The sequence below is a fragment of the Macaca thibetana genome, chromosome 13, assembly GCF_024542745.1.
Source record: "Macaca thibetana thibetana isolate TM-01 chromosome 13, ASM2454274v1, whole genome shotgun sequence".
In the NCBI taxonomy this organism is placed as follows: Eukaryota; Metazoa; Chordata; class Mammalia; order Primates; family Cercopithecidae; genus Macaca; species Macaca thibetana.
The window spans coordinates 37,664,203-37,682,568 of NC_065590.1; the positions used below are offsets into that span (position 1 = coordinate 37,664,203).

The following is an 18,366-nucleotide window of genomic DNA, read 5'->3' on the forward strand; positions in this document are numbered from 1 at the left end:
CATTGGGAGCTGGTCACATAGGCACCCTCTGCCTAGCATGTACCAAAATTCTAGACTCCCAAAAGAAGAGCAGATGTTCAGCAGAAACCACATTGTTTGCACAGTTTGTTTAGTGAGATACTTTTGGTTAGGGTGGTAGGAATCCTTCCAAAAACCAAGTTTCTAGATACCAGTGAAGGGCCAATGTTGAAAACAGGCCTTTCTAAGGATAGCAGTTTCACACCTGCTATGTTAACTCTTTTTTGTACACTTAACATTGGCACATGGAATGGGCATTTGTCTTCCTTGACTTTCCTTAGTAATGGAAAGTCAGTTCCTCAACTCCTTTGTTTTTAAAATTCTCTCCTTCCTTAACTTCTTTGACAACACACCTTATTCTCTTCCTAAGATGCTAAGATTACTTCTTTTCTGTTTGCTTTGGAGGCTCCTTTCTTCTACTTACAGCTCGAATATTAATGTTCTTCAAGATTCTTTTCGAGATGAGTCTTGCTCTGTCACCCAGGCTGGAGTGCAATGGTGTGATCTTGGCTCACTGTTGCAACCTTTGCCTCCCAGATTCAAGTGATTATCCTGCCTCAGCCTCTCCAGTAGCTAGGATTACAGGTGCGCACCACCACCCCTGGCTAATTTTTGTAATTTTAGTAGAGATGGGGTTTCACCATGTTGCCTAGGCTGGTCTTGAACTCCTGACCTTAGGAGATCCACCCTCCTTGACCTCCCAAAGTGCTGGGATTATAGGCGTGAGCCCCTGCACCCAGCCAAGATTCTTTTCTAGGTCCACTTCTCTTATTTGGTGTCTTCATGGGTGAGCTCTGACTTTATCAGTCTTCTTTTTTTTTTTGAAACGAAGTCTTACTCTGTCACAAGGCTGGAGTGCAGTGGCGTGATCTTGGCTCACTGCAGCCTCCACCTCCAGAGTTCAAGCAATTCTCCTGCCTCAGCCTCCTGAGTAGCTGGGATTACAGGCACCTGCCACCACTCCCAGCTAATTGTTGTATTTTTAGTAGAGATGGTTTCACCATGTTGGCCAGGATGGTCTCAATCTCCTGACCTCGTGATCCCCTGACCTCGGCCTCCCAAAGTGCTGGGATTACAGGCGTAAGCCACTATGCCCAGCCCATCAACCTTCTATTAATATATGTTAGTACCTTCTTTGTTTTCTTCTTTTTATTTTTTATTTTAATTTTTTTTTGTGTGTGAGTATGTTGGTGACTTCTAATCCAGATATGTTTCTTCTAATCTAGATGTATCTCCCAAGCTGTATTCTAGGCCTCCTGGAAGTTTTTTCCTAGATAGACCATGATATTTTAAACTTTGCATGTTCAAAAATTGAACTGAGGCCGGGTGTGGTGACTCATGCCTGTAATCCCAACACTTTGGGAGGCTGAGGTGGATGGACCACTTGAGGTAAAGAGTTCAAGACCAGCCTAACCAACATGGTGAAACCCCGTCTCTACTAAAAAAACAAACAAACAAACAAAAATTAGCCACGCATTGTGGCATGTACCTGTAATCCCAGCTACCTGGGAGGCTGAGGTAGGAGAATTGCTTGAACCTGGGAGGTGGAGGTTGCAGGGAGCCGAGATTGCGCCACTGCCCTCCATCCTGGGTGACAGAGCAAGACTCTGTCTCAAAAAAAAAGAAAAAAGAAAAATAAGCTGAATACACTGCAGTCCTCACTCTACTTCCCACTCTGTTTTTTATTTGTTTTTGAGATGAATCTCACTCTGTTGCCCAGGCTGGGGTGCAGTGGTGCGATCTCAGCTCGCTGCGATCTCCACCTCTCGGGTTCAAGCCATTCTCCTGCCTCAGCCCCCCAAGTAGCTGGGATTACAGGCATGCCCACTGTTTTTCTATGTCCCTTTTATTGAGAATCATTCAACAAGTCCTTGGAGCCATTCTACAAGTCCTTTGAGGTATTCCAGACTTCCGCTTTCTCACTTACATTCAGTCAGTTCCACTTCCCAATATCATTTATCTCTGTCTGCATTACTACTGTTTAGTTCAGGTCTTCTTCATTTTTGCTTTGCTGTAGCTGTAGCTTTTGACAGCTGGTTTCTTCCTTCTGTTTCTCTCCCTCCAATTCTTTCTCTACACTGTTTCTAGAAGGGCTTTGCTAAACATTTTTGCCGAATCACTTGTCTGCTTAAAGGACAGTGTTTTCCCAGTATCTTCAGGGTAGCTTTTTCAGATTTGTTAGCAACTTAAGGAGACTCTTAAGAGATGTGTTCTGGCCCGGCGCGGTGGCTCAAGCCTGTAATCCCAGCACTTTGGGAGGCCGAGACGGGCGGATCACGAGGTCAGGAGATCGAGACCATCCTGGCTAATATGGTGAAACCCCGTCTCTACTAAAAATACAAAAAAAAACTAGCCGGGCGAGGTGGTGGGCGCCTGTAGTCCCAGCTACTCGGGAGGCTGAGGCAGGAGAATGGCGTAAACCCGGGAGGCGGAGCTTGCAGTGAGCTGAGATCCGGCCACTGCACTCCAGCCTGGGCGACAAAGCGAGACTCCGTCTCAAAAAAAAAAAAAAAAAAAAAAAAAAAAAAAAAAAAAAAAGAGATGTGTTCTATGACCTTTCTTCCTTAGCTACCTTCTGAGGTGGGTGCCCATATTTTGCATTTCTGCATTGTATCCCAACTGTAACCTATAGTATTTTTATTATAATTCATAATTATGCTGAATTATTTTTTCCTTGTCTGTCTTCTTGATAGACTTAGAAATTTGAGGACAGGAATGGAGTTATTTTTGTTCTTGTGTCTAGCGGCTATCCTGGTTCTTGATACACAACAAGTTTTCAATAGATGTTGAATTGATAAATAAGTGAATTAATTAGATGAGAATATATTTTTTAATTAAAAATTTTGCCTCATTAATAATTTTATCAGTAGCCAGTTTCTAAATCTTGCTTTTTTACCTCATGATGGTTTAGGTGTGGGATTTGATGGAGGCAATGACAAAGATTGGGAAGCCAATGCCTGCAAAATCCAGCTTATTAAGAAGAAAGGAAAAGTTAAGGCACTGGATGAAGAAGTTCACAGTAATGTACTTAAGTTGATTTTTGTCCCCCTTCCCCTTCTCTTCCTTTTCCCCTCCCCATTCTCCACCAAGTTGCTCCCTCCCCCCATATTTTGGGACCCATTTTAATGATAATGGTCTGTAACATTGAAGGGAGGAAAGAAAAGTAGTTTTGTTACTGTCTGGACTAGTTTTAAAATGTACCTGAGCCTGAAAAATAATCATTGCAACTAGGGAAGGAAATTAGTTAGGTATATACCTTCAGTGCAAGCTCTGAATAATAAATGAAGTATCTTCAGAGCCACCATTCCTGAGGAAGAGCTTTCCATAGGACAAAAGGTATTTCTAGTGATGCCCTTATACACATGTCTTCACTTGCTAATTGTCTTCACTTTGAATTAAATGCCTAGCTTGGATGTAGTCAATTTTGACGTTGCATCTTTGAGTAGGTCTGATAGAATCTGGTAAGTATCATGTTTTCCCTCATAGTTTTCGTCTTTGGCACAAGGAGTTGTCAGAGATGTTTGCCCCATCAAAGAGGATTTACTTCTCAGTATTTAGGTCATAACATTATGCTTACACATTTTATTTTTTCACAAGAAACTTGAAAACAAAACAAACTTTGAAGTAGATTGATTGAAAAAATACTTTTAAAATTCTCCATAAAACCCAGGAAACAGCAAGTATTTTATGTACCTACTCGTATGAATGCCATCATAATCATTGTGGAAGAGTACAGGTAGAGGATAATGATGGATTTTGTCTTTTTTTTTTCCCCCACATATAAGCCATACATTTAGCTTTGTAGTACTTGTTTAACAGATTAAATCAATACTTATTTTGCCTGTATTGTAGTGTAAGATTAGCTAGGAGTAAAGCAGACACCCAAATAACTACACTTCAAAAACAATAGTATAAATATCTACTGTGTGTTCTGCATCCTGTATACCAGGCTGATTTAGTGGGTTCTGTAGGAGAGAACAGACATTGCTGTGAGATTCAGGGGAGAGTTGCCACAAGTTGACGAGACTGGGATTACATAGGGAATGGATGCTGATTATATTTGGTCAGTGAAGATGTGAAGGGAGGACCTTCTGAGTAGAATAGCATAGAAAGATAAGAATAGTAATGGCAGGTTTGAATGATAGTAGTCCTTTTTATTTTATTTTTATTTTATTTTTATTTTTTTTTTGAGGCGGAGTTTCACTCTTGTTGCCCAGGCTGGAGTGCAATGGCACGATCTTGGCTCACCGCAACCTCCGCCTCCCAGGTTCAAGCAGTTCTCCTGCCTCAGCCTCCCTAGTAGCTGGGATTATAGGCATGTGCCACCAGGCCCAGCTAATTTTATATTTTTAGTAGAGACGAGGTTTCTCCATGTTGGTCAGGCTGGTCTCGAACTCCCGACCTCAGGTGATCCACCCGCCTTGGCCTACCAAAGTGCTGGGATTACAGGTGTGAGCCCTGCGCCCAGCCTAATGGTAATCCTTTTTATTTACAGTATTGGTAGACAAATACGGGACGTTATAAAGGCAGATTGTGAACAGAATCACCATTATTCAATGTCAACATATTGAAACATGCCTCTTCCCAGTAAACTGTTTTTTTTTTTTCCCCCAGATGGAGTCTTGCTGCAATGCCCAGGCTGGAGTGCAATGGCACAGTCTTGGCTCACTGCAACCTCTGCCTCCCAAGTTCAAGCGATTCTCCTGTTTCAGCCTCCCGAGTAGCTGAGATTATAGACCTGTGCCACCATGCCCGGCTAATTTTTATATTTTTGGTAGAGACGGGGTTTCACTATATTGGCCAGGCTAGTTTTGAACTCCTGACTGCAAGTGATCCACCCACGTTGGCCTCCCAAAGTACTGGGATTACAGGCATTAGCCACTGTGCCTGGCCAACTGGTTTGTTTTTGAAGCGTAATTATTTGGGTGTCTGCTTTACTCCTAGCTAATTTTTTTTTTTTTTTAAAGATGGACTCTTGGTCTCTTGCCCAGGCTGGAGTGTAGTGACACAATCTCGGCTCACTGCAACCTCTGCTTCCTCGTTCAAGCAATTCTCCTGCCTCAGCCTCCCAGGTAGCTGGGATTACAGGTGTATGCCACCACATCTGGCTAATTTTTGTATTTTTAGTAGAGACGGGGTTTTGCCATGTTGGCCAGGCTGGTCATGAACTCCTGACCTCAGGTGATCCACCCTCTTTGGCCTCCCAAAGTGCTAGAATTATAGGCTTGAGCCACTGTGCCTGGCCAACCCCTAGCTAATCTTACCCTACAATACATGCAAAATAAGTATTGATTGAATTTATTAGCTACAAATGGAAACTTGCAGCTATTACTGGTGAATTTGTGACTGGTAAATTACTTTAAAGAGCAATCTGGCAATATCTACATGGGAAATGCCTATACCCTGAGACTAAGCACTTCCACTCTTGGATATATACTTGAAGGAAACACAATGAACAAGGTGACATGACAACAAGATTCATTGTCACAAATTAGAAACAGCCTAAATGTCTATAAATAAGGGAATGGGATGATATAATAAGTTGTGTATGCCGGGTGTGGTGGCTCACGCCTGTAATCCTAGCTCTTTGGGAGGCTGAGGTGGGCAGATTGCCTGAGCTCTGGAGTTTGAGACCAGCCTGGGCAACATGGTGAAACCCCATCTCTACTAAAATACAAAAATTAGCCGGGTGTGGCAGCGTGTGCCCGTAATTCCAGCTAGTCGGGGAGGCTGAGGCAGTAGAATCACTTGAATCCAGGAGGCAGACCTTGCATTGAGCTGAGATCACGCCACTGCACTCCAGCCTGGGCAACAGAGTGAGACTCCATCTCCACAAAAGAACAACAACAAAAACAACAAAAAATAAGTTGTATATGATAGTGAATGACCATATGTAGCTTTTGAAAGAAGTGCACTGAATCTGGTTCTGCATATGGGAACATGGATAATTCCTGGTATGTAAAGTATAGCACATTTAAAAACACAAAATGATACTATCATTTATGGTCTCATGTTAACATAATCATAGTTTAAAAGGCATGAATAGTAAGACTGTCGACTTGAGAATCCTCTGAGGAGGAAATGAATGGAATGGGGATATAAAGGAGGTATCAATTGCATTTTTTTTTTACATTTATTTATTTAGAGTTTTCATATACCACATTGATTTTTTACATTTTAGATCCTAAAAAATATGTAAAGCACAAATGAGTAGATGTTTCGTTAACTCTGAGTATGGGTAGTTGGGTGTTCATTATTCCCAGCAAATTTAAATATGTTTTAAGTATTTTTTTTAAAAAGGGAAGATGACATCTGAGAAAAAGCAGGCAGAGGGCGAGGAGCCGTGGAAGTAGAGGTAGATTAAGATGGAAGATGCAAATGCGGAAATTATTGAAGCAGTACGGCCCAAGAAGATCAAGGCATAGGCAAGCAGTTGGCCTTTAAAAGAAAGAGTGTACTTTAGGAATCAAAGGTAAAAGACAAACTTAAAGCAGATAATTACCAGGTGAGAGGACAAAAGCTGAGTAAAGTGGAAATTGAGGGACTGCAGGTAGGATTGAGCTTTACAGAGAATAGAAAAGATATGATGAGCTGTCGGGGAACTGGATTGAGCTATCAGTTTAATGAATAAGGAACTTGGATACATGTTTCCTAAGTAGCAACAGTGAAATAGATATGCTGATTATCATGAATTTGAAAGGGTCTTAATTTACAGAATTTTCTGACTTTATTCAGTATTGCTTTGCAGTGGATGGGAGAAGAGAAACTGAGTGTGGGGGTTATCTAGACTTAAGATTCAGCAAAGGGCTTTAAAACGGGTAACAGACAATAAGGAGGAGTCAAGGATTCAAAGTCATGATTAATTTATATGACATGAAATATTTATTGTGGGAAATGTGCTTATTGTCATAGCAATAAGTTTTTTCTTACTAGACATTCAGTAATGTCCCTACGGCAACAGTGAAATAAAGGTGTGGTAATTACCATGAATTTGAAATGGATTCAATATACAGAATCTTGTGACTTTCTCCAGTATTGCTTGCCAGCATGTGCAGGGAGATACTGCTTTAATTATAGTTAGCTTTAAAAAGTAGTCAAACAGGCCTGGCGCAGTGGATCACATCTGTAATCCCAGCACTTTGGGAGGCCAAGGTGGGCGGATCACCTGAGGTCAGGAGTTCAAGACCAGCCTGGCCAACATGGTGAAACCCTGTCTGTACTAAAAATAAGAAAAATTAGCCAGGCATGGTGGTGCGCGCCTGTAATCCCAGCTACTCAGGAGACTGAGGCAGGAGAATCGCTTAAACCCGGGAGGCGGAGGTTGCAGTGAGCAAGATTGTGCCATTGCACTCACTCCAGCTTGGGCAACAAGAGCGAAACTCTGTTTCAAAAAAAATATATATATATATATATTTATATATATATATATAAAGTAGTCAAAGAAATGTTTTCATTTCTTGCATTAGCCTGTTGAATAATGGTAAGTAGTAATCCTGTACTTTTCTTGAGGTCATTTATCAGGTTGCCTTAATTATTCAGAGCACAGTTAAGCCAGGAAAGAATAGATGCATGATTTTATTCTTTGATTGATTGAACCATCCAACAAAAATGTATCTGCCATGTATACCTTTTAGTGCTTAGGATTCAAAAATAATAAGGTAGGCTGCTGTTTTTGTAGAACTCGAATTCTAGTGGAAGCTGGGTTGACAACATCATAAATGTAATAGTACAACAGAATATATCATTGTGGTTTTACTTATTTATTATTTATTTATTTATTTATTTATTTATTTATTTTTGAGACGGAGTCTTGCTCTTTCGCCCAAGCTGGAGGGCAGTGGCACAATCTTGGCTCACTGCAACTTACCCTTCCTGGGTTCAGTTGATTATCCTGCCTCCTGAGTAGTTGGGATTACAGGCGTGCGCTACCACACCCAGCTAATTTTTTTAGTAGAGACGGTTTCACCATGTTGGCCAGGCTGGTCTTGAACTCCTGACTTCAGGTGATCCACCTGCCTCGGCCTCCCAAAGTGCTGGGATTACAGGCATGAGCCATGGTGCCCAGCGAGTTTGCTCTTAATTTAGACCTAATTCTGATAAACTTTGTTATCTGGGTTCTTAGCCAAATGAATTTTATATTTAGGAAATTAAGAGCATTACTAATTAATAACTGGAGCTGTCCTTTTTTTTTTTTTTTTTTTTTTTTGAGACGGAGTCTTGCTCTGTCGCCCAGGCTGGAGCGCAGTGGCCGGATCTCAGCTCACTGCAAGCTCTGCCTCCCGGGTTTACGCCATTCTCCTGCCTCAGCCTCCCGAGTAGCTGGGACTACAGGCTCCCGCCACCTCGCCCGGCTAGTTGTTTTGTATTTTTTAGTAGAGACGGGGTTTCACCGTGTTAGCCAGGATGGTCTCGATCTCCTGACCTCGTGATCCGCCCGTCTCGGCCTCCCAAAGTGCTGGGATTACAGGCTTGAGCCACCGCGCCCGGCCTAAATTTTTTTTTTTTAAGAAGCCCCAATAAAAGATAGCTTATATGAAAAATAAATTAAGAACCAGTTACTTTTTTTGTTTGTTTGTTTTTTGAGAGGAAGTCTTGCTCTGTCACCCAGGCTGGAGTGCAGTGGTGTGATCTCGGCTCACTGTAACCTCCACCTCCTGGGTTCAAGCAATTCTCCTGCCTCAGCCTCCTGAGTAGCTGGGATTACAGGCGTGCACCACCATACCTGGCTAATTTTTGTAGGTTAGTAGAGACGGGGTTTCACCATGTTGGTCAGGCTGGTCTCGAACTCCTGACCTTGTGTCCTGCCCACTTCAGCCTCTCGAAATGGGATTACAGGTGTGAGCCACTGCACCCGGCTGAATCAGCTACTTTTCGAGATAAAGGAACATTGGCCTTATGCTGATTTTCCAGTAGCCCCATACTTTCATAGCATTGCTCTGTTCTCAAATACCTATTTGATTTTGGAGGCACTCCATAATTGCAGTTTATATTGTGAGATGTGTGTACTGTCACCAGAGACCAAAGAAATTGCAGTCATAAGGTTGTGTGTCATTGGGAAAATGAATTTATTTTTACATACATGTTTAATTAAATTGATAATGATTTTTTAAGGCAAGAATTAAATATAGATTTAAAAAGTTACATTAATTGGTTTTGTCCTTAACTCTTGAGTATTCGTATCTCCAGGAAGCTTGAAAGAATAGTACATTATTACCTGTATATACTTCACCTAACTTTATCCGTTACTAAACTTTTGTTGTGTTTGCTTTAATTCTATATTAGTTTTTTGGTTGTTATTGAAACCATTTGCCTTCAGTATTTCAGTTGCATAAACTCCTACGTCTTTATTTATCTTCAATTTTAATTTTTGTGGGTATATAGTAGGTGTATATATTTACTGGGTACATGAAATGTCTTGATACAGACCTACAATGTGTTCCTAAGTCCTTTTTTTGTTTGAGGTGGAGTCTCGCTCTGTCACCCAGGCTGGAGTGCAGTGGTGTGATCTCAGCTCACTGCAGCCTCCGCCTCCTGAGTTCAAGTGATTATCCTGCCTCTGCCTCCGGAGTAGCCAGGACTACAGGCGTGTGCCTCCATGCCTGGCCAATTTTTGTGTTTTTAGTAGAGACGGGGTTTTCCCATGTTGGTCAGGCTGGTCTTGAACTCCTGACCTTAGGTGATCTGCCTGCCTTGGCCTCCCACAGTGCTGGGATTACAGGTGTGAGCCACTGCACTCGCCTCCTAAGTCTTTTAATCACTATTTTGAATATACCTGATCTTTAGTTTCAGTGATTGTATATTCCAAGAGAGCAGCATTGTAATAATTATATTTAAATATAGCTTATAGCATTATCTCTGCAGCATGATTTAATACTGAAATTTTTCTTTTCATATTCTTCAGAGCAACAAGATATGGATTTGGATATAGAATTTGATGTACACTTTGGAATAGCTCATACCCGTTGGGCAACACATGGAGAACCCAATCCTGTCAATAGCCACCCCCAGCGCTCTGATAAAAATAATGGTATGGAAAGATTTTTCGTGCTTTGGAATGATTGTAGAAGCCTAATAATGGGGGCAGAAAGAAGGCTCTTAGATTTTCATTATTTTAATTATTTTTCATTTGGAAAATTTCAAACATTCAGAAGTCGTAGAGAGTATACAGAGCTGAGAGTACTGGCTCATGCCTGTAATCCCAGCACTTTGGGAGCCTGAGTTGGGAGGATTGCTTGAGTCCAGGAGTTCACAATCAGCCCTCGCAACATAGTGAGACCCCATCTCTACAAAAAATAAAAAAATAAGTTAGGCATGGTGGTGCATGCCTGTAGTCCCAGCTACTTGGGAGACTGAGGTGGGAGGATTGTTTAAGCCCAGGAGGTAGAGGCTGCAGTGAGCCGTGGTCGTACATCACGCTATTGCCCTCCAACCTGGACAACAGAATGAGACCCTTTCTGTCCACTATGCCTGGCTAATTTTTGTATATTTAGTAGAGACGGAGTTTCACTGTGTTGGCCAGGCTGGTCTTGAACTCCTGATCTCAAGTGATCCTCCTGTCTTGGCCTCCCAAAGTGCTGGGATTACAGGTGTGAGCCACTGCTCCTGGCTGAGAACTTTTGTTATCGGTTTTGTCCTTAGGGCATATCTCTCTAGAAATGTATAACCAAATTACTGTGTTTTAGAGTTACTTGGAATAGTCTTTCTCCATGCAGTTGTGCTACTGGCTGGATATTACTTTAATATGTTTAAAAAAATTTTTTTTTAAATTATTATTATTTTTTGAGACTGAGTCTTGCTCTGTCGCCCAGGCTGGAGCGCAGTAGTGTGATATTGGCTCACTGCAACCTCCATCTCCCGAGTTCGAGCAATTCTCCTGACTCCAGGGTAATTTTTTATATTTTTAGTAGAGATGGGGTTTCACTGTGTTAGCCAGGATGGTCTCGATCTCCTGACCTTATGATCTGCCCACCTCAGCCTCCTAAAGTGCTGGGATTACAGGCGTGTGTCACCACGCCCGGGTAATTTTTTGTATTTTTAGTAGAGACGGGGTTTCACTGTGTTAGCCAGGATGGTCTCAATCTTCTGACCTTGTGATCCGCCCACCTCAGTCTCCTAAAGTGCTGGGATTACAGGCGTGAGCCACCGCAGCAGCCTGTTTTTTAATTTTAAGGATTGGTATTATTTAAAAATAGATGTTATTTATGATTATTTAAAATATTTACATAATTCTGAAGTCACATCTTTAAAACAAGACATATTAAAAGAAGTCTACCCAGCACTTTGAGAGGCTGCGATGGAGGGATTGCTTGAGCCTGGGAGTTTGAGACCAGCATGAGCAACATAGTGAAACCCCGTGCCTACAGAAAATACAAAAATTAGCTTGATGGTGGCATGTGCCTGTAGTCCAAGCTACTCGGGAGACTGAGGCAGAAGGATCACCTGAACCTGGGGGTTGAGGCTCCAGTGAGCCATGATTGCACCATTGCCGCCATTGCACTTCAGCCTGGGCAACAGAGTGAGACTGGCTCAACAAAACAAGTCTAGACTCTTCTGTTTCCTCTTGTTCCCTGTGTAGATAACGTTCACCAATTATTGAGTCTGTTCTTTCATTTAAAAATAAGGAAATACGTACAGAATACATACAAAAGTGTATATGTGTGTATTTATCCCTCCCTGTTTTTTTCCTTTTATTTTAGAGGCAGGGTCTTACTCCTCCACCCAGGCTGGGTACAGTGGTGGGATCATAGTTCACTGTAACCTCAAATTCTTGGGCACAAGTGATCTTCCTGTCTCAGCCTCCTGAGTAGCTAGGATCACTGGCTTGCACCACCACACCCAGCTAATTTATTTTTGTAGAGATAGGGGTCTTGCTTTGTTGCCCAGGCTGGTTACAAATTCCTTGACTCAAGTAATCTTCCCACCTCAGCCTCCCAAAGTGCTGAGATTACAGGCATGAGACACTGCACCCAGCCCTTTCTGATATTTAATTTAATTCAGAAGCTGCCTATTTAGGCTTCTTGTGCTTCAATAATTACTATTGAATATGATCATAATGGTAGCAATAATTTAGACTTTTGACACTGACAAGGCCTTTATGAAAGATTCCCAAAAACTTACATCTAGATTATGTTTTGAGAATTTGGCTTTAAGTTAAGGCCTTTAAATTAGCTATTTATGAATCTCTTTGTTCTAGAATTAAGTTTTGTTTTTTTTTTGATACGGAATCTTGCTCTGTTGCCCAGGCTGGAGTGCAATGGTATGTTTTCCGCTCACTGCAACCTCTGCCTTCCGGTTTCAAGCAATTCTTCTGCCTCAAGCCTCCCAAGTAGTTAGGTACAGGTGCCCGACACCACGTCCAACAATTTTTTGTATTTTTAGTAGAGGCAAGGTTTCACCATGTTGGCTAGGCTGGTCTCGAACTCCTGAGCTCAGGTGATCTGTCTGTCTCAGCCCCCCAGAATGTTGGGATTACAGGCGTGAGCCACCACACCCAGCAAGTTTTTTTATAAATTTATTTTAGTACTTGCTTACATCTTCTCTCAAAAATCTAGTGAAAATGTTTATTATTTGGTTTCTAATTACTGTCAGCCAAAATGTCAGATCTTTACGTATATTTAGAACATTGTGAGGGGCCGGGTGTGGTGACTCGTGCCTGTAATCCTAGCACTTTAGGAGGCCAAGGCAGGTGGATCACGTGAAGTTAGGAGTTCGAGACCAGCCTGGCCAACATGGCAAAACCCCATCTCTATTAAAAATACGAAAATTAGCTGGGCATGGTGGCACGCACCGGTAATCCCAGCTACTTGAGAGTCTGAGCCAGGAGAATTGTTTGAACCCGAGAGGTAGAGGTTGCAGTGAGTCGAGATCTTGCCACTTCACTCTAGTCTGGGCGACAGAGCAAGACTTTGTCTCAAAAAAGAAAAAAGAACATTTTGGCCTGGCATAGTGGCTCATGCGTATATTCTCAAGACACTGGAAGGATGAAGCGAGAGGGTTGCTTCAGCTCAGGAGACCAGCCTGGGCAACGTAGTGAGATTCTCTACAGCAAAATAAAACAATTAGTTGAGTGTGGTATAAGCAGCTGTAATCCCAGCTGCTTGGAAGGCTGATGTGGAAGAATCACCTGAGCCCAGGAGGTCAAGGCTGCATTGAGTCGTGATTGAGCCACTGCACTCCAGCTTGGTGACAGAGCAACGTCGTGTCTCCAAAAAAAAAATATATATATATATATTTTGATAATTTAATATAAAATTTAATTTAGCAGTAATTTTTCTCCTAACTGAAATGAACTCTGAATAATAAATCCAGGATTGGCAGGATTTTTTTTGGTTCTCTGTTGCCCAGGCTGGAGTGCAGTGGTGCGATCTTGGTTCACTGCAACCTCTGCCTCCCAGATTCAAGCGATTCTCCTGCCTCAGCCTCCCAAGTTGCTGGGTTTGCAGGCACATGCCACCACACCTGGCTAAGTTTTTGTATTTTTAGTAGAGACAGGGTTTCACCATGTTGAATAGGATGGTCTCAAACTCCTGATCTCAGGTGGTCTGCCCACTTTGGCCTCTGAAAGTGCTGGATTACAGGCGTGAGGCACCGTGCTCAGCCAGATTGGTAGTTTTTATGTACCATCAGTGGCTACAAATAGTGATATTGTCAACTCTTGATTATCTGTTCTTACAGTTTTCAAAGTTAGTTAAAAAAGAAGATAATTATCCCAAGATCATATCTATCTTCTCTTGGAATGATACGTTAACATTTATTTCTCTGACATTCTATGACTTACCTGGATCTCAAACAAGTTAACTATAGAATTGATTGGTTTTTCTTAGCAAATTCCTTAGTTCTAGTTCTTAAACTCATTTAGTGTAAATCAGATTATTTTAGTTTGAAAGGCCTTCTCTTTAAACTTATACTCAAGAATGAATGAACAGAGAAATAAGAATAATATTTAGTTCAGCTCTCTCATTTTGCAAATGAGGCAACAGACCAAATAAACTTGCTCCTTTCATGGTAACATTTTATTATTAGCTTAGCCACAACTGAAATTGTTATCTCTAGACTCCTGTTTATTTCCCCACTGTACCCACCTCCCCTGCACTGTGTGCTTTGGCTATGCCACATAAACAATGCTGCTGATCTACGTGATGATAATCTGATACTGAGAAGTAGATGTAATTATGTTTTAAATAACATAAATAGTATAGCGTGTTACAAATTTTTAACTCGAAAAACATCCAGTTACAGTAATAGCTATTTTAGGTTTATCAGACTTCTAACTTTTCTGTCATCAACACTTGCTCTTTTAGAATTTATTGTTATTCACAATGGAATCATCACCAACTACAAAGACTTGAAAAAGTTTTTGGTAAGTAAGGTGACCTCAAAAGACACCAGTCTTTGAAAATACTTCTAACGAGATCAGTGGGGTTGGTTGTTGGGATGTGCAACACCATATAGGTGTCATCAAGTAATTCCTTGGGCAATTCCAAGGGCATGGTGGTTTATTGGACTTTTCTTTGCTAACAGTGGAACAATTCTGTTTTTTGATATGAAAAGGAAATGATTAGTATTTGACTGTAATATACATGACAAAAGCTCAAATAAAATTGGAATTTTGTGGAGACATTTTTTGCATTATGAGAGATTCTGTCATGTTTTAAAGTTCCTAGGACATATTAATACAAGAAGAATCAGTACAAATTAAATGAAAGTTCTGTGTCCTAAATAGCTATATACTGTATTGTTGTGGTCATAATGTTGACCTGCATGAGTGCTTTCTTAGGGCTGTTCAATTGAACTTTCTCCAGTGATGGAAGACATAGTGTATCTGGGCTATTCAGTATAGTAACCACTGTCCACATGTGTTTGTTGAGCTAGTATGACTGAGGAACTGAATTTTAAATTTTATTTAATTTTAATTAAATTGAAATAGTCACATACAGCTAATGGCTATTTATTGGATAGTAAGTTAAGTCTATGTTCAGTTACACAGAGTACAACACTGTTTTGAAGTCACTCTAATCAGATGGTGACTTTAATTTTGTATAATGGGATATGATGTTCAAAGAATATTAGAAATTAGTGAAATATTTGTGGGGACAATTCTGTAGAAAAGGTTTTTATATCATGAATATTTCTTTAATTGTATCTTTTTTTCTTTCTATTTACAGGAAAGCAAAGGCTATGACTTCGAATCTGAAACAGATACAGAGACAATTGCCAAGCTCGTTAAGTATATGTATGACAATCAGGAAAGTCAAGATACCAGCTTTACTACCTTGGTGGAGAGAGTTATCCAACAACTGGTATTAAGCCACACTTTAAAAGATAATTATGCCAACATTAATCATGAGAAACTTTCTGGAAATTAAGTTTGATAAGCAGGAACTGTGCTATTTTTTTTTTGGCTTTTATTTCTCATATAACTATTCAGGTTGAATAATTTTGGGAGATTGATTGATTTATTGATTCCCCCCCAACCCTCGACTTGAAATTCTGCTTGCTTCATTCTGGTTTAATGTCATGAGAATGAAAAATAATCCAGAATCAAAGTGTGTCTAACAATTATGCATATATACACACATCCATACACACCACACGTGGACATGTACACAGTACACACAATGGAGGATTAGTTATTCCCTTGCTTCTTGCTCATTGAGTGTTCTTCTCAACCAATAACTTAGCACAATGGGAGCTTCACAGTTTATATTCTGGGATAATGCCTGCTTGTCTCTGAGCCAACAGAGTCAACTACTTATTTTTCTTTCTGGGGACTTTTCCTTGGCCCTGAAGGAAGGCTTTTCTATAGATAGAAAAGCATTTCCAAGCCCATGAGAAAAGCAGTATTCTTTTTGATTCCATCCAACATTCCTAATTAAAGATTAAAGACATCAAAGATCTACAAATGTCCAAATCCATAGAGATACCTACATCTCCCTTCCCCACTCATAACTCTTTCCCACTTAAAAGTCCTTAACTTCACAACTAAGGTCCAACCCTCACTTCCCTCCCACCTACACCCAAATCTTGTATCTGTAGCAAAAGGAGGAAGCAGGAAAATGGAGAATGTAGAGGCCTGTTCCTTCCCTTTACCCAAGGCAGAGTAGAGTTGTGTGCTTTCCCAGCCTTTTCTTGTTTCTAATAGGCTTTGCCTTTTATTCATCGTATAATCCAGTTTGTGTTCCAGGGTGGTTCTTCCCTCTCCTACTTCATGTTCCTCTTTTATCTGTTCTTGATTCCTGTAAGCCCTGTCCCTGAGGATTCAGGTTGATGGATTTCTGTGGTGTGCATGTTAATAATTGTATATATTTATATCTCTAATATCAAGGTCAGAAAGAGTGGAAGTTAACAGTGGTGTACAATTACTAGGGTAGAGAATACGTTTTGGATTTTGATCTTGGGATCTTTTCTAATTCTGTCTTTCTTCTGATAATCCATACTATTATGATGACATAGGTAGATGATGGAGATAGGATATATCGGTTGAGAAGGTTCATAACCTGTACAAAGGATGACTTTTTAAATGATCTATTTTTGGAGTTGTTATCTATTGAGCATATTTTGAGTATAAGCTTGGTTAAAAAAGTGGATCTTGGCGTGGTGGCTCATGCTTGTAATCCCAGCACTTTGGGAGGCCGAGGCGGGTGGATCATGAATGAGGTCAGGAGATTGAGACCATCCTGGCCCAACATGGTGAAACCCTGTCTCTACTGAAAATACAAAAATTAGCTGGGCATGGTGGCGCGTGCCTGTAATCCCAGCTACTCGGGAGACTGAGGCAGGAGAATCGCTTGAACCAGGGAGTCGGGGGTTGCGGTGAGCCAAAATCGTGCCACTGCACTCCAGCCTGGTGACAGAGTGAGACTCCATCTCAAAAAAAAAAAAAAAAAAAAAAAGTGGGTCTTGGATACACCGAAGCTTAGGAGTGTTTACTTAAACTTTAGACTTGTTTGTAAACTGGTATAAAAGAGCATTTGTGTGAACAAAAAATTTCTGTGCTGAAGCCAGTATGTTCTAGGCATTTCTGACTTGATAATTGATTATAGTCAATATTGCTAATGCATTTTTTTCCCTCCATAGGAAGGTGCTTTTGCACTCGTATTTAAAAGTGTTCATTTTCCTGGGCAAGCAGTTGGCACAAGGTACGTATACCTCTAACAATGACTAATGTATTTCAACATATTTGAGTTACATGTTTATTCTTCGTAGATTATACATGACCCTTTATTATAAAGGCTCTGCCCTTTATTAGATATATTCATGTGAGCATATTTTCACATGCTGCTTCTTGTCTGTTGTTTTACCACTCTTCCATTTAACAGAGTCCCTTAAGAAAGCAAATACAGGCCGGGCGCTGTGGCTCAGACATGTAATCCTAGCATTATGGGAGGTCAAGGCAGGTGGATCATCTGAGGTCAGGAGTTTGAGACCAGCCAGGCCAACATGGCGAAACCCTGTCTCTACTAAGAGTACAAAAATTAGCTGGGTGTGGTAGCACATGCCTGTAATCTCAGCTACTCGGGAGGCTGAGGCAGGAGAATCGCTTGAACCCAGGAGGCAAGAGGTTTCAGTGAGCCAACGTTGTGCCATTGCACTCCACTGTGGCCTACAGAGCGAGACTGTCTGAAAAAATAAAAAAAAAAAAAAGAAAAAATACATTTTGGCATTTAATTGGCCTCTTGTCTTTGTTGGGCGCACCAAGGTTACTTTGTGAATTTGGATATTGAATATTATCTAATAAAGTTAAAATGTTAGCTTTCTCTGTATTTTTTGAAACATGTATTCTAGACAGATTCCTAGATAATTGTACCATCATTGCTTCTTAATAGGATATTTAGGCCTGATCCTGAAGTCCTAAGTGAGGTGCCCTAAGATATGGTAAGAGAGAGATATTTTTAATCTGAAAACAGGGTGACTAAGGAGAAGGTGCTACATGTTCATATATGGGCATTCTGTGCACAATTGAAAGGAATGTTCCATTTAACATTACAAAGGAAAAAAATTAAAATACCTTGTTACAGAACAGGTGTTGGCAAACTTTTTTGGAGTGGACCAGATAGTAACTATTTTAGGCTTTCTGGACCATGTAGCCTCTGTAGCAACTACTCAGCTTTGCAGTTGTAGTGTGAAAGTGGCTACAGAAAATAAGTAAAAGAATGGGCATGGTTATGTTCCAAAATAACTGTGTTTAGTACAATTTTTATTTGTCAATTAAAAAAAGAAATAATTTTAAAAATTAAAAGGAAAAAAAAAAAAACCTGTATTAGGCTGGGCGTGGTGACTCATGCCTGTAATTCTAGCACTTTGGGAGGCTGAGGTGGGTGGATTGCTTGACCCCAGGAGTTCCAGACC

At 40.8% G+C, this 18,366-nt stretch overlaps 3 protein-coding genes across 8 annotated transcripts in view; 2 read left to right on the forward strand and 1 right to left on the reverse strand.

Moving 5' to 3' along the window:
* Window positions 1-18,366, reverse strand: part of SNRNP27 (small nuclear ribonucleoprotein U4/U6.U5 subunit 27) — a 716,203-nt gene that overhangs the window by 543,204 nt on the left and 154,633 nt on the right. The gene's annotated exons all lie outside the window — the stretch shown is intronic.
* The window catches only part of CNRIP1 (cannabinoid receptor interacting protein 1), a 1,091,934-nt gene that overhangs the window by 46,892 nt on the left and 1,026,676 nt on the right, over window positions 1-18,366 (forward strand). The window lies entirely within an intron of this gene.
* GFPT1 (glutamine--fructose-6-phosphate transaminase 1) overlaps window positions 1-18,366 on the forward strand; it is a 67,712-nt gene that overhangs the window by 15,047 nt on the left and 34,299 nt on the right. For all 6 annotated transcript variants that reach the window (XM_050754420.1, XM_050754421.1, XM_050754418.1 and 3 more), the window contains 5 exons: window positions 2,930-3,037; window positions 9,920-10,045; window positions 14,319-14,377; window positions 15,183-15,317; window positions 17,095-17,156. In XM_050754420.1, coding sequence (XP_050610377.1) covers window positions 2,930-3,037; window positions 9,920-10,045; window positions 14,319-14,377; window positions 15,183-15,317; window positions 17,095-17,156 — 490 coding nt within the window. The remainder of the gene's footprint in view (window positions 1-2,929; window positions 3,038-9,919; window positions 10,046-14,318; window positions 14,378-15,182; window positions 15,318-17,094; window positions 17,157-18,366) is intronic.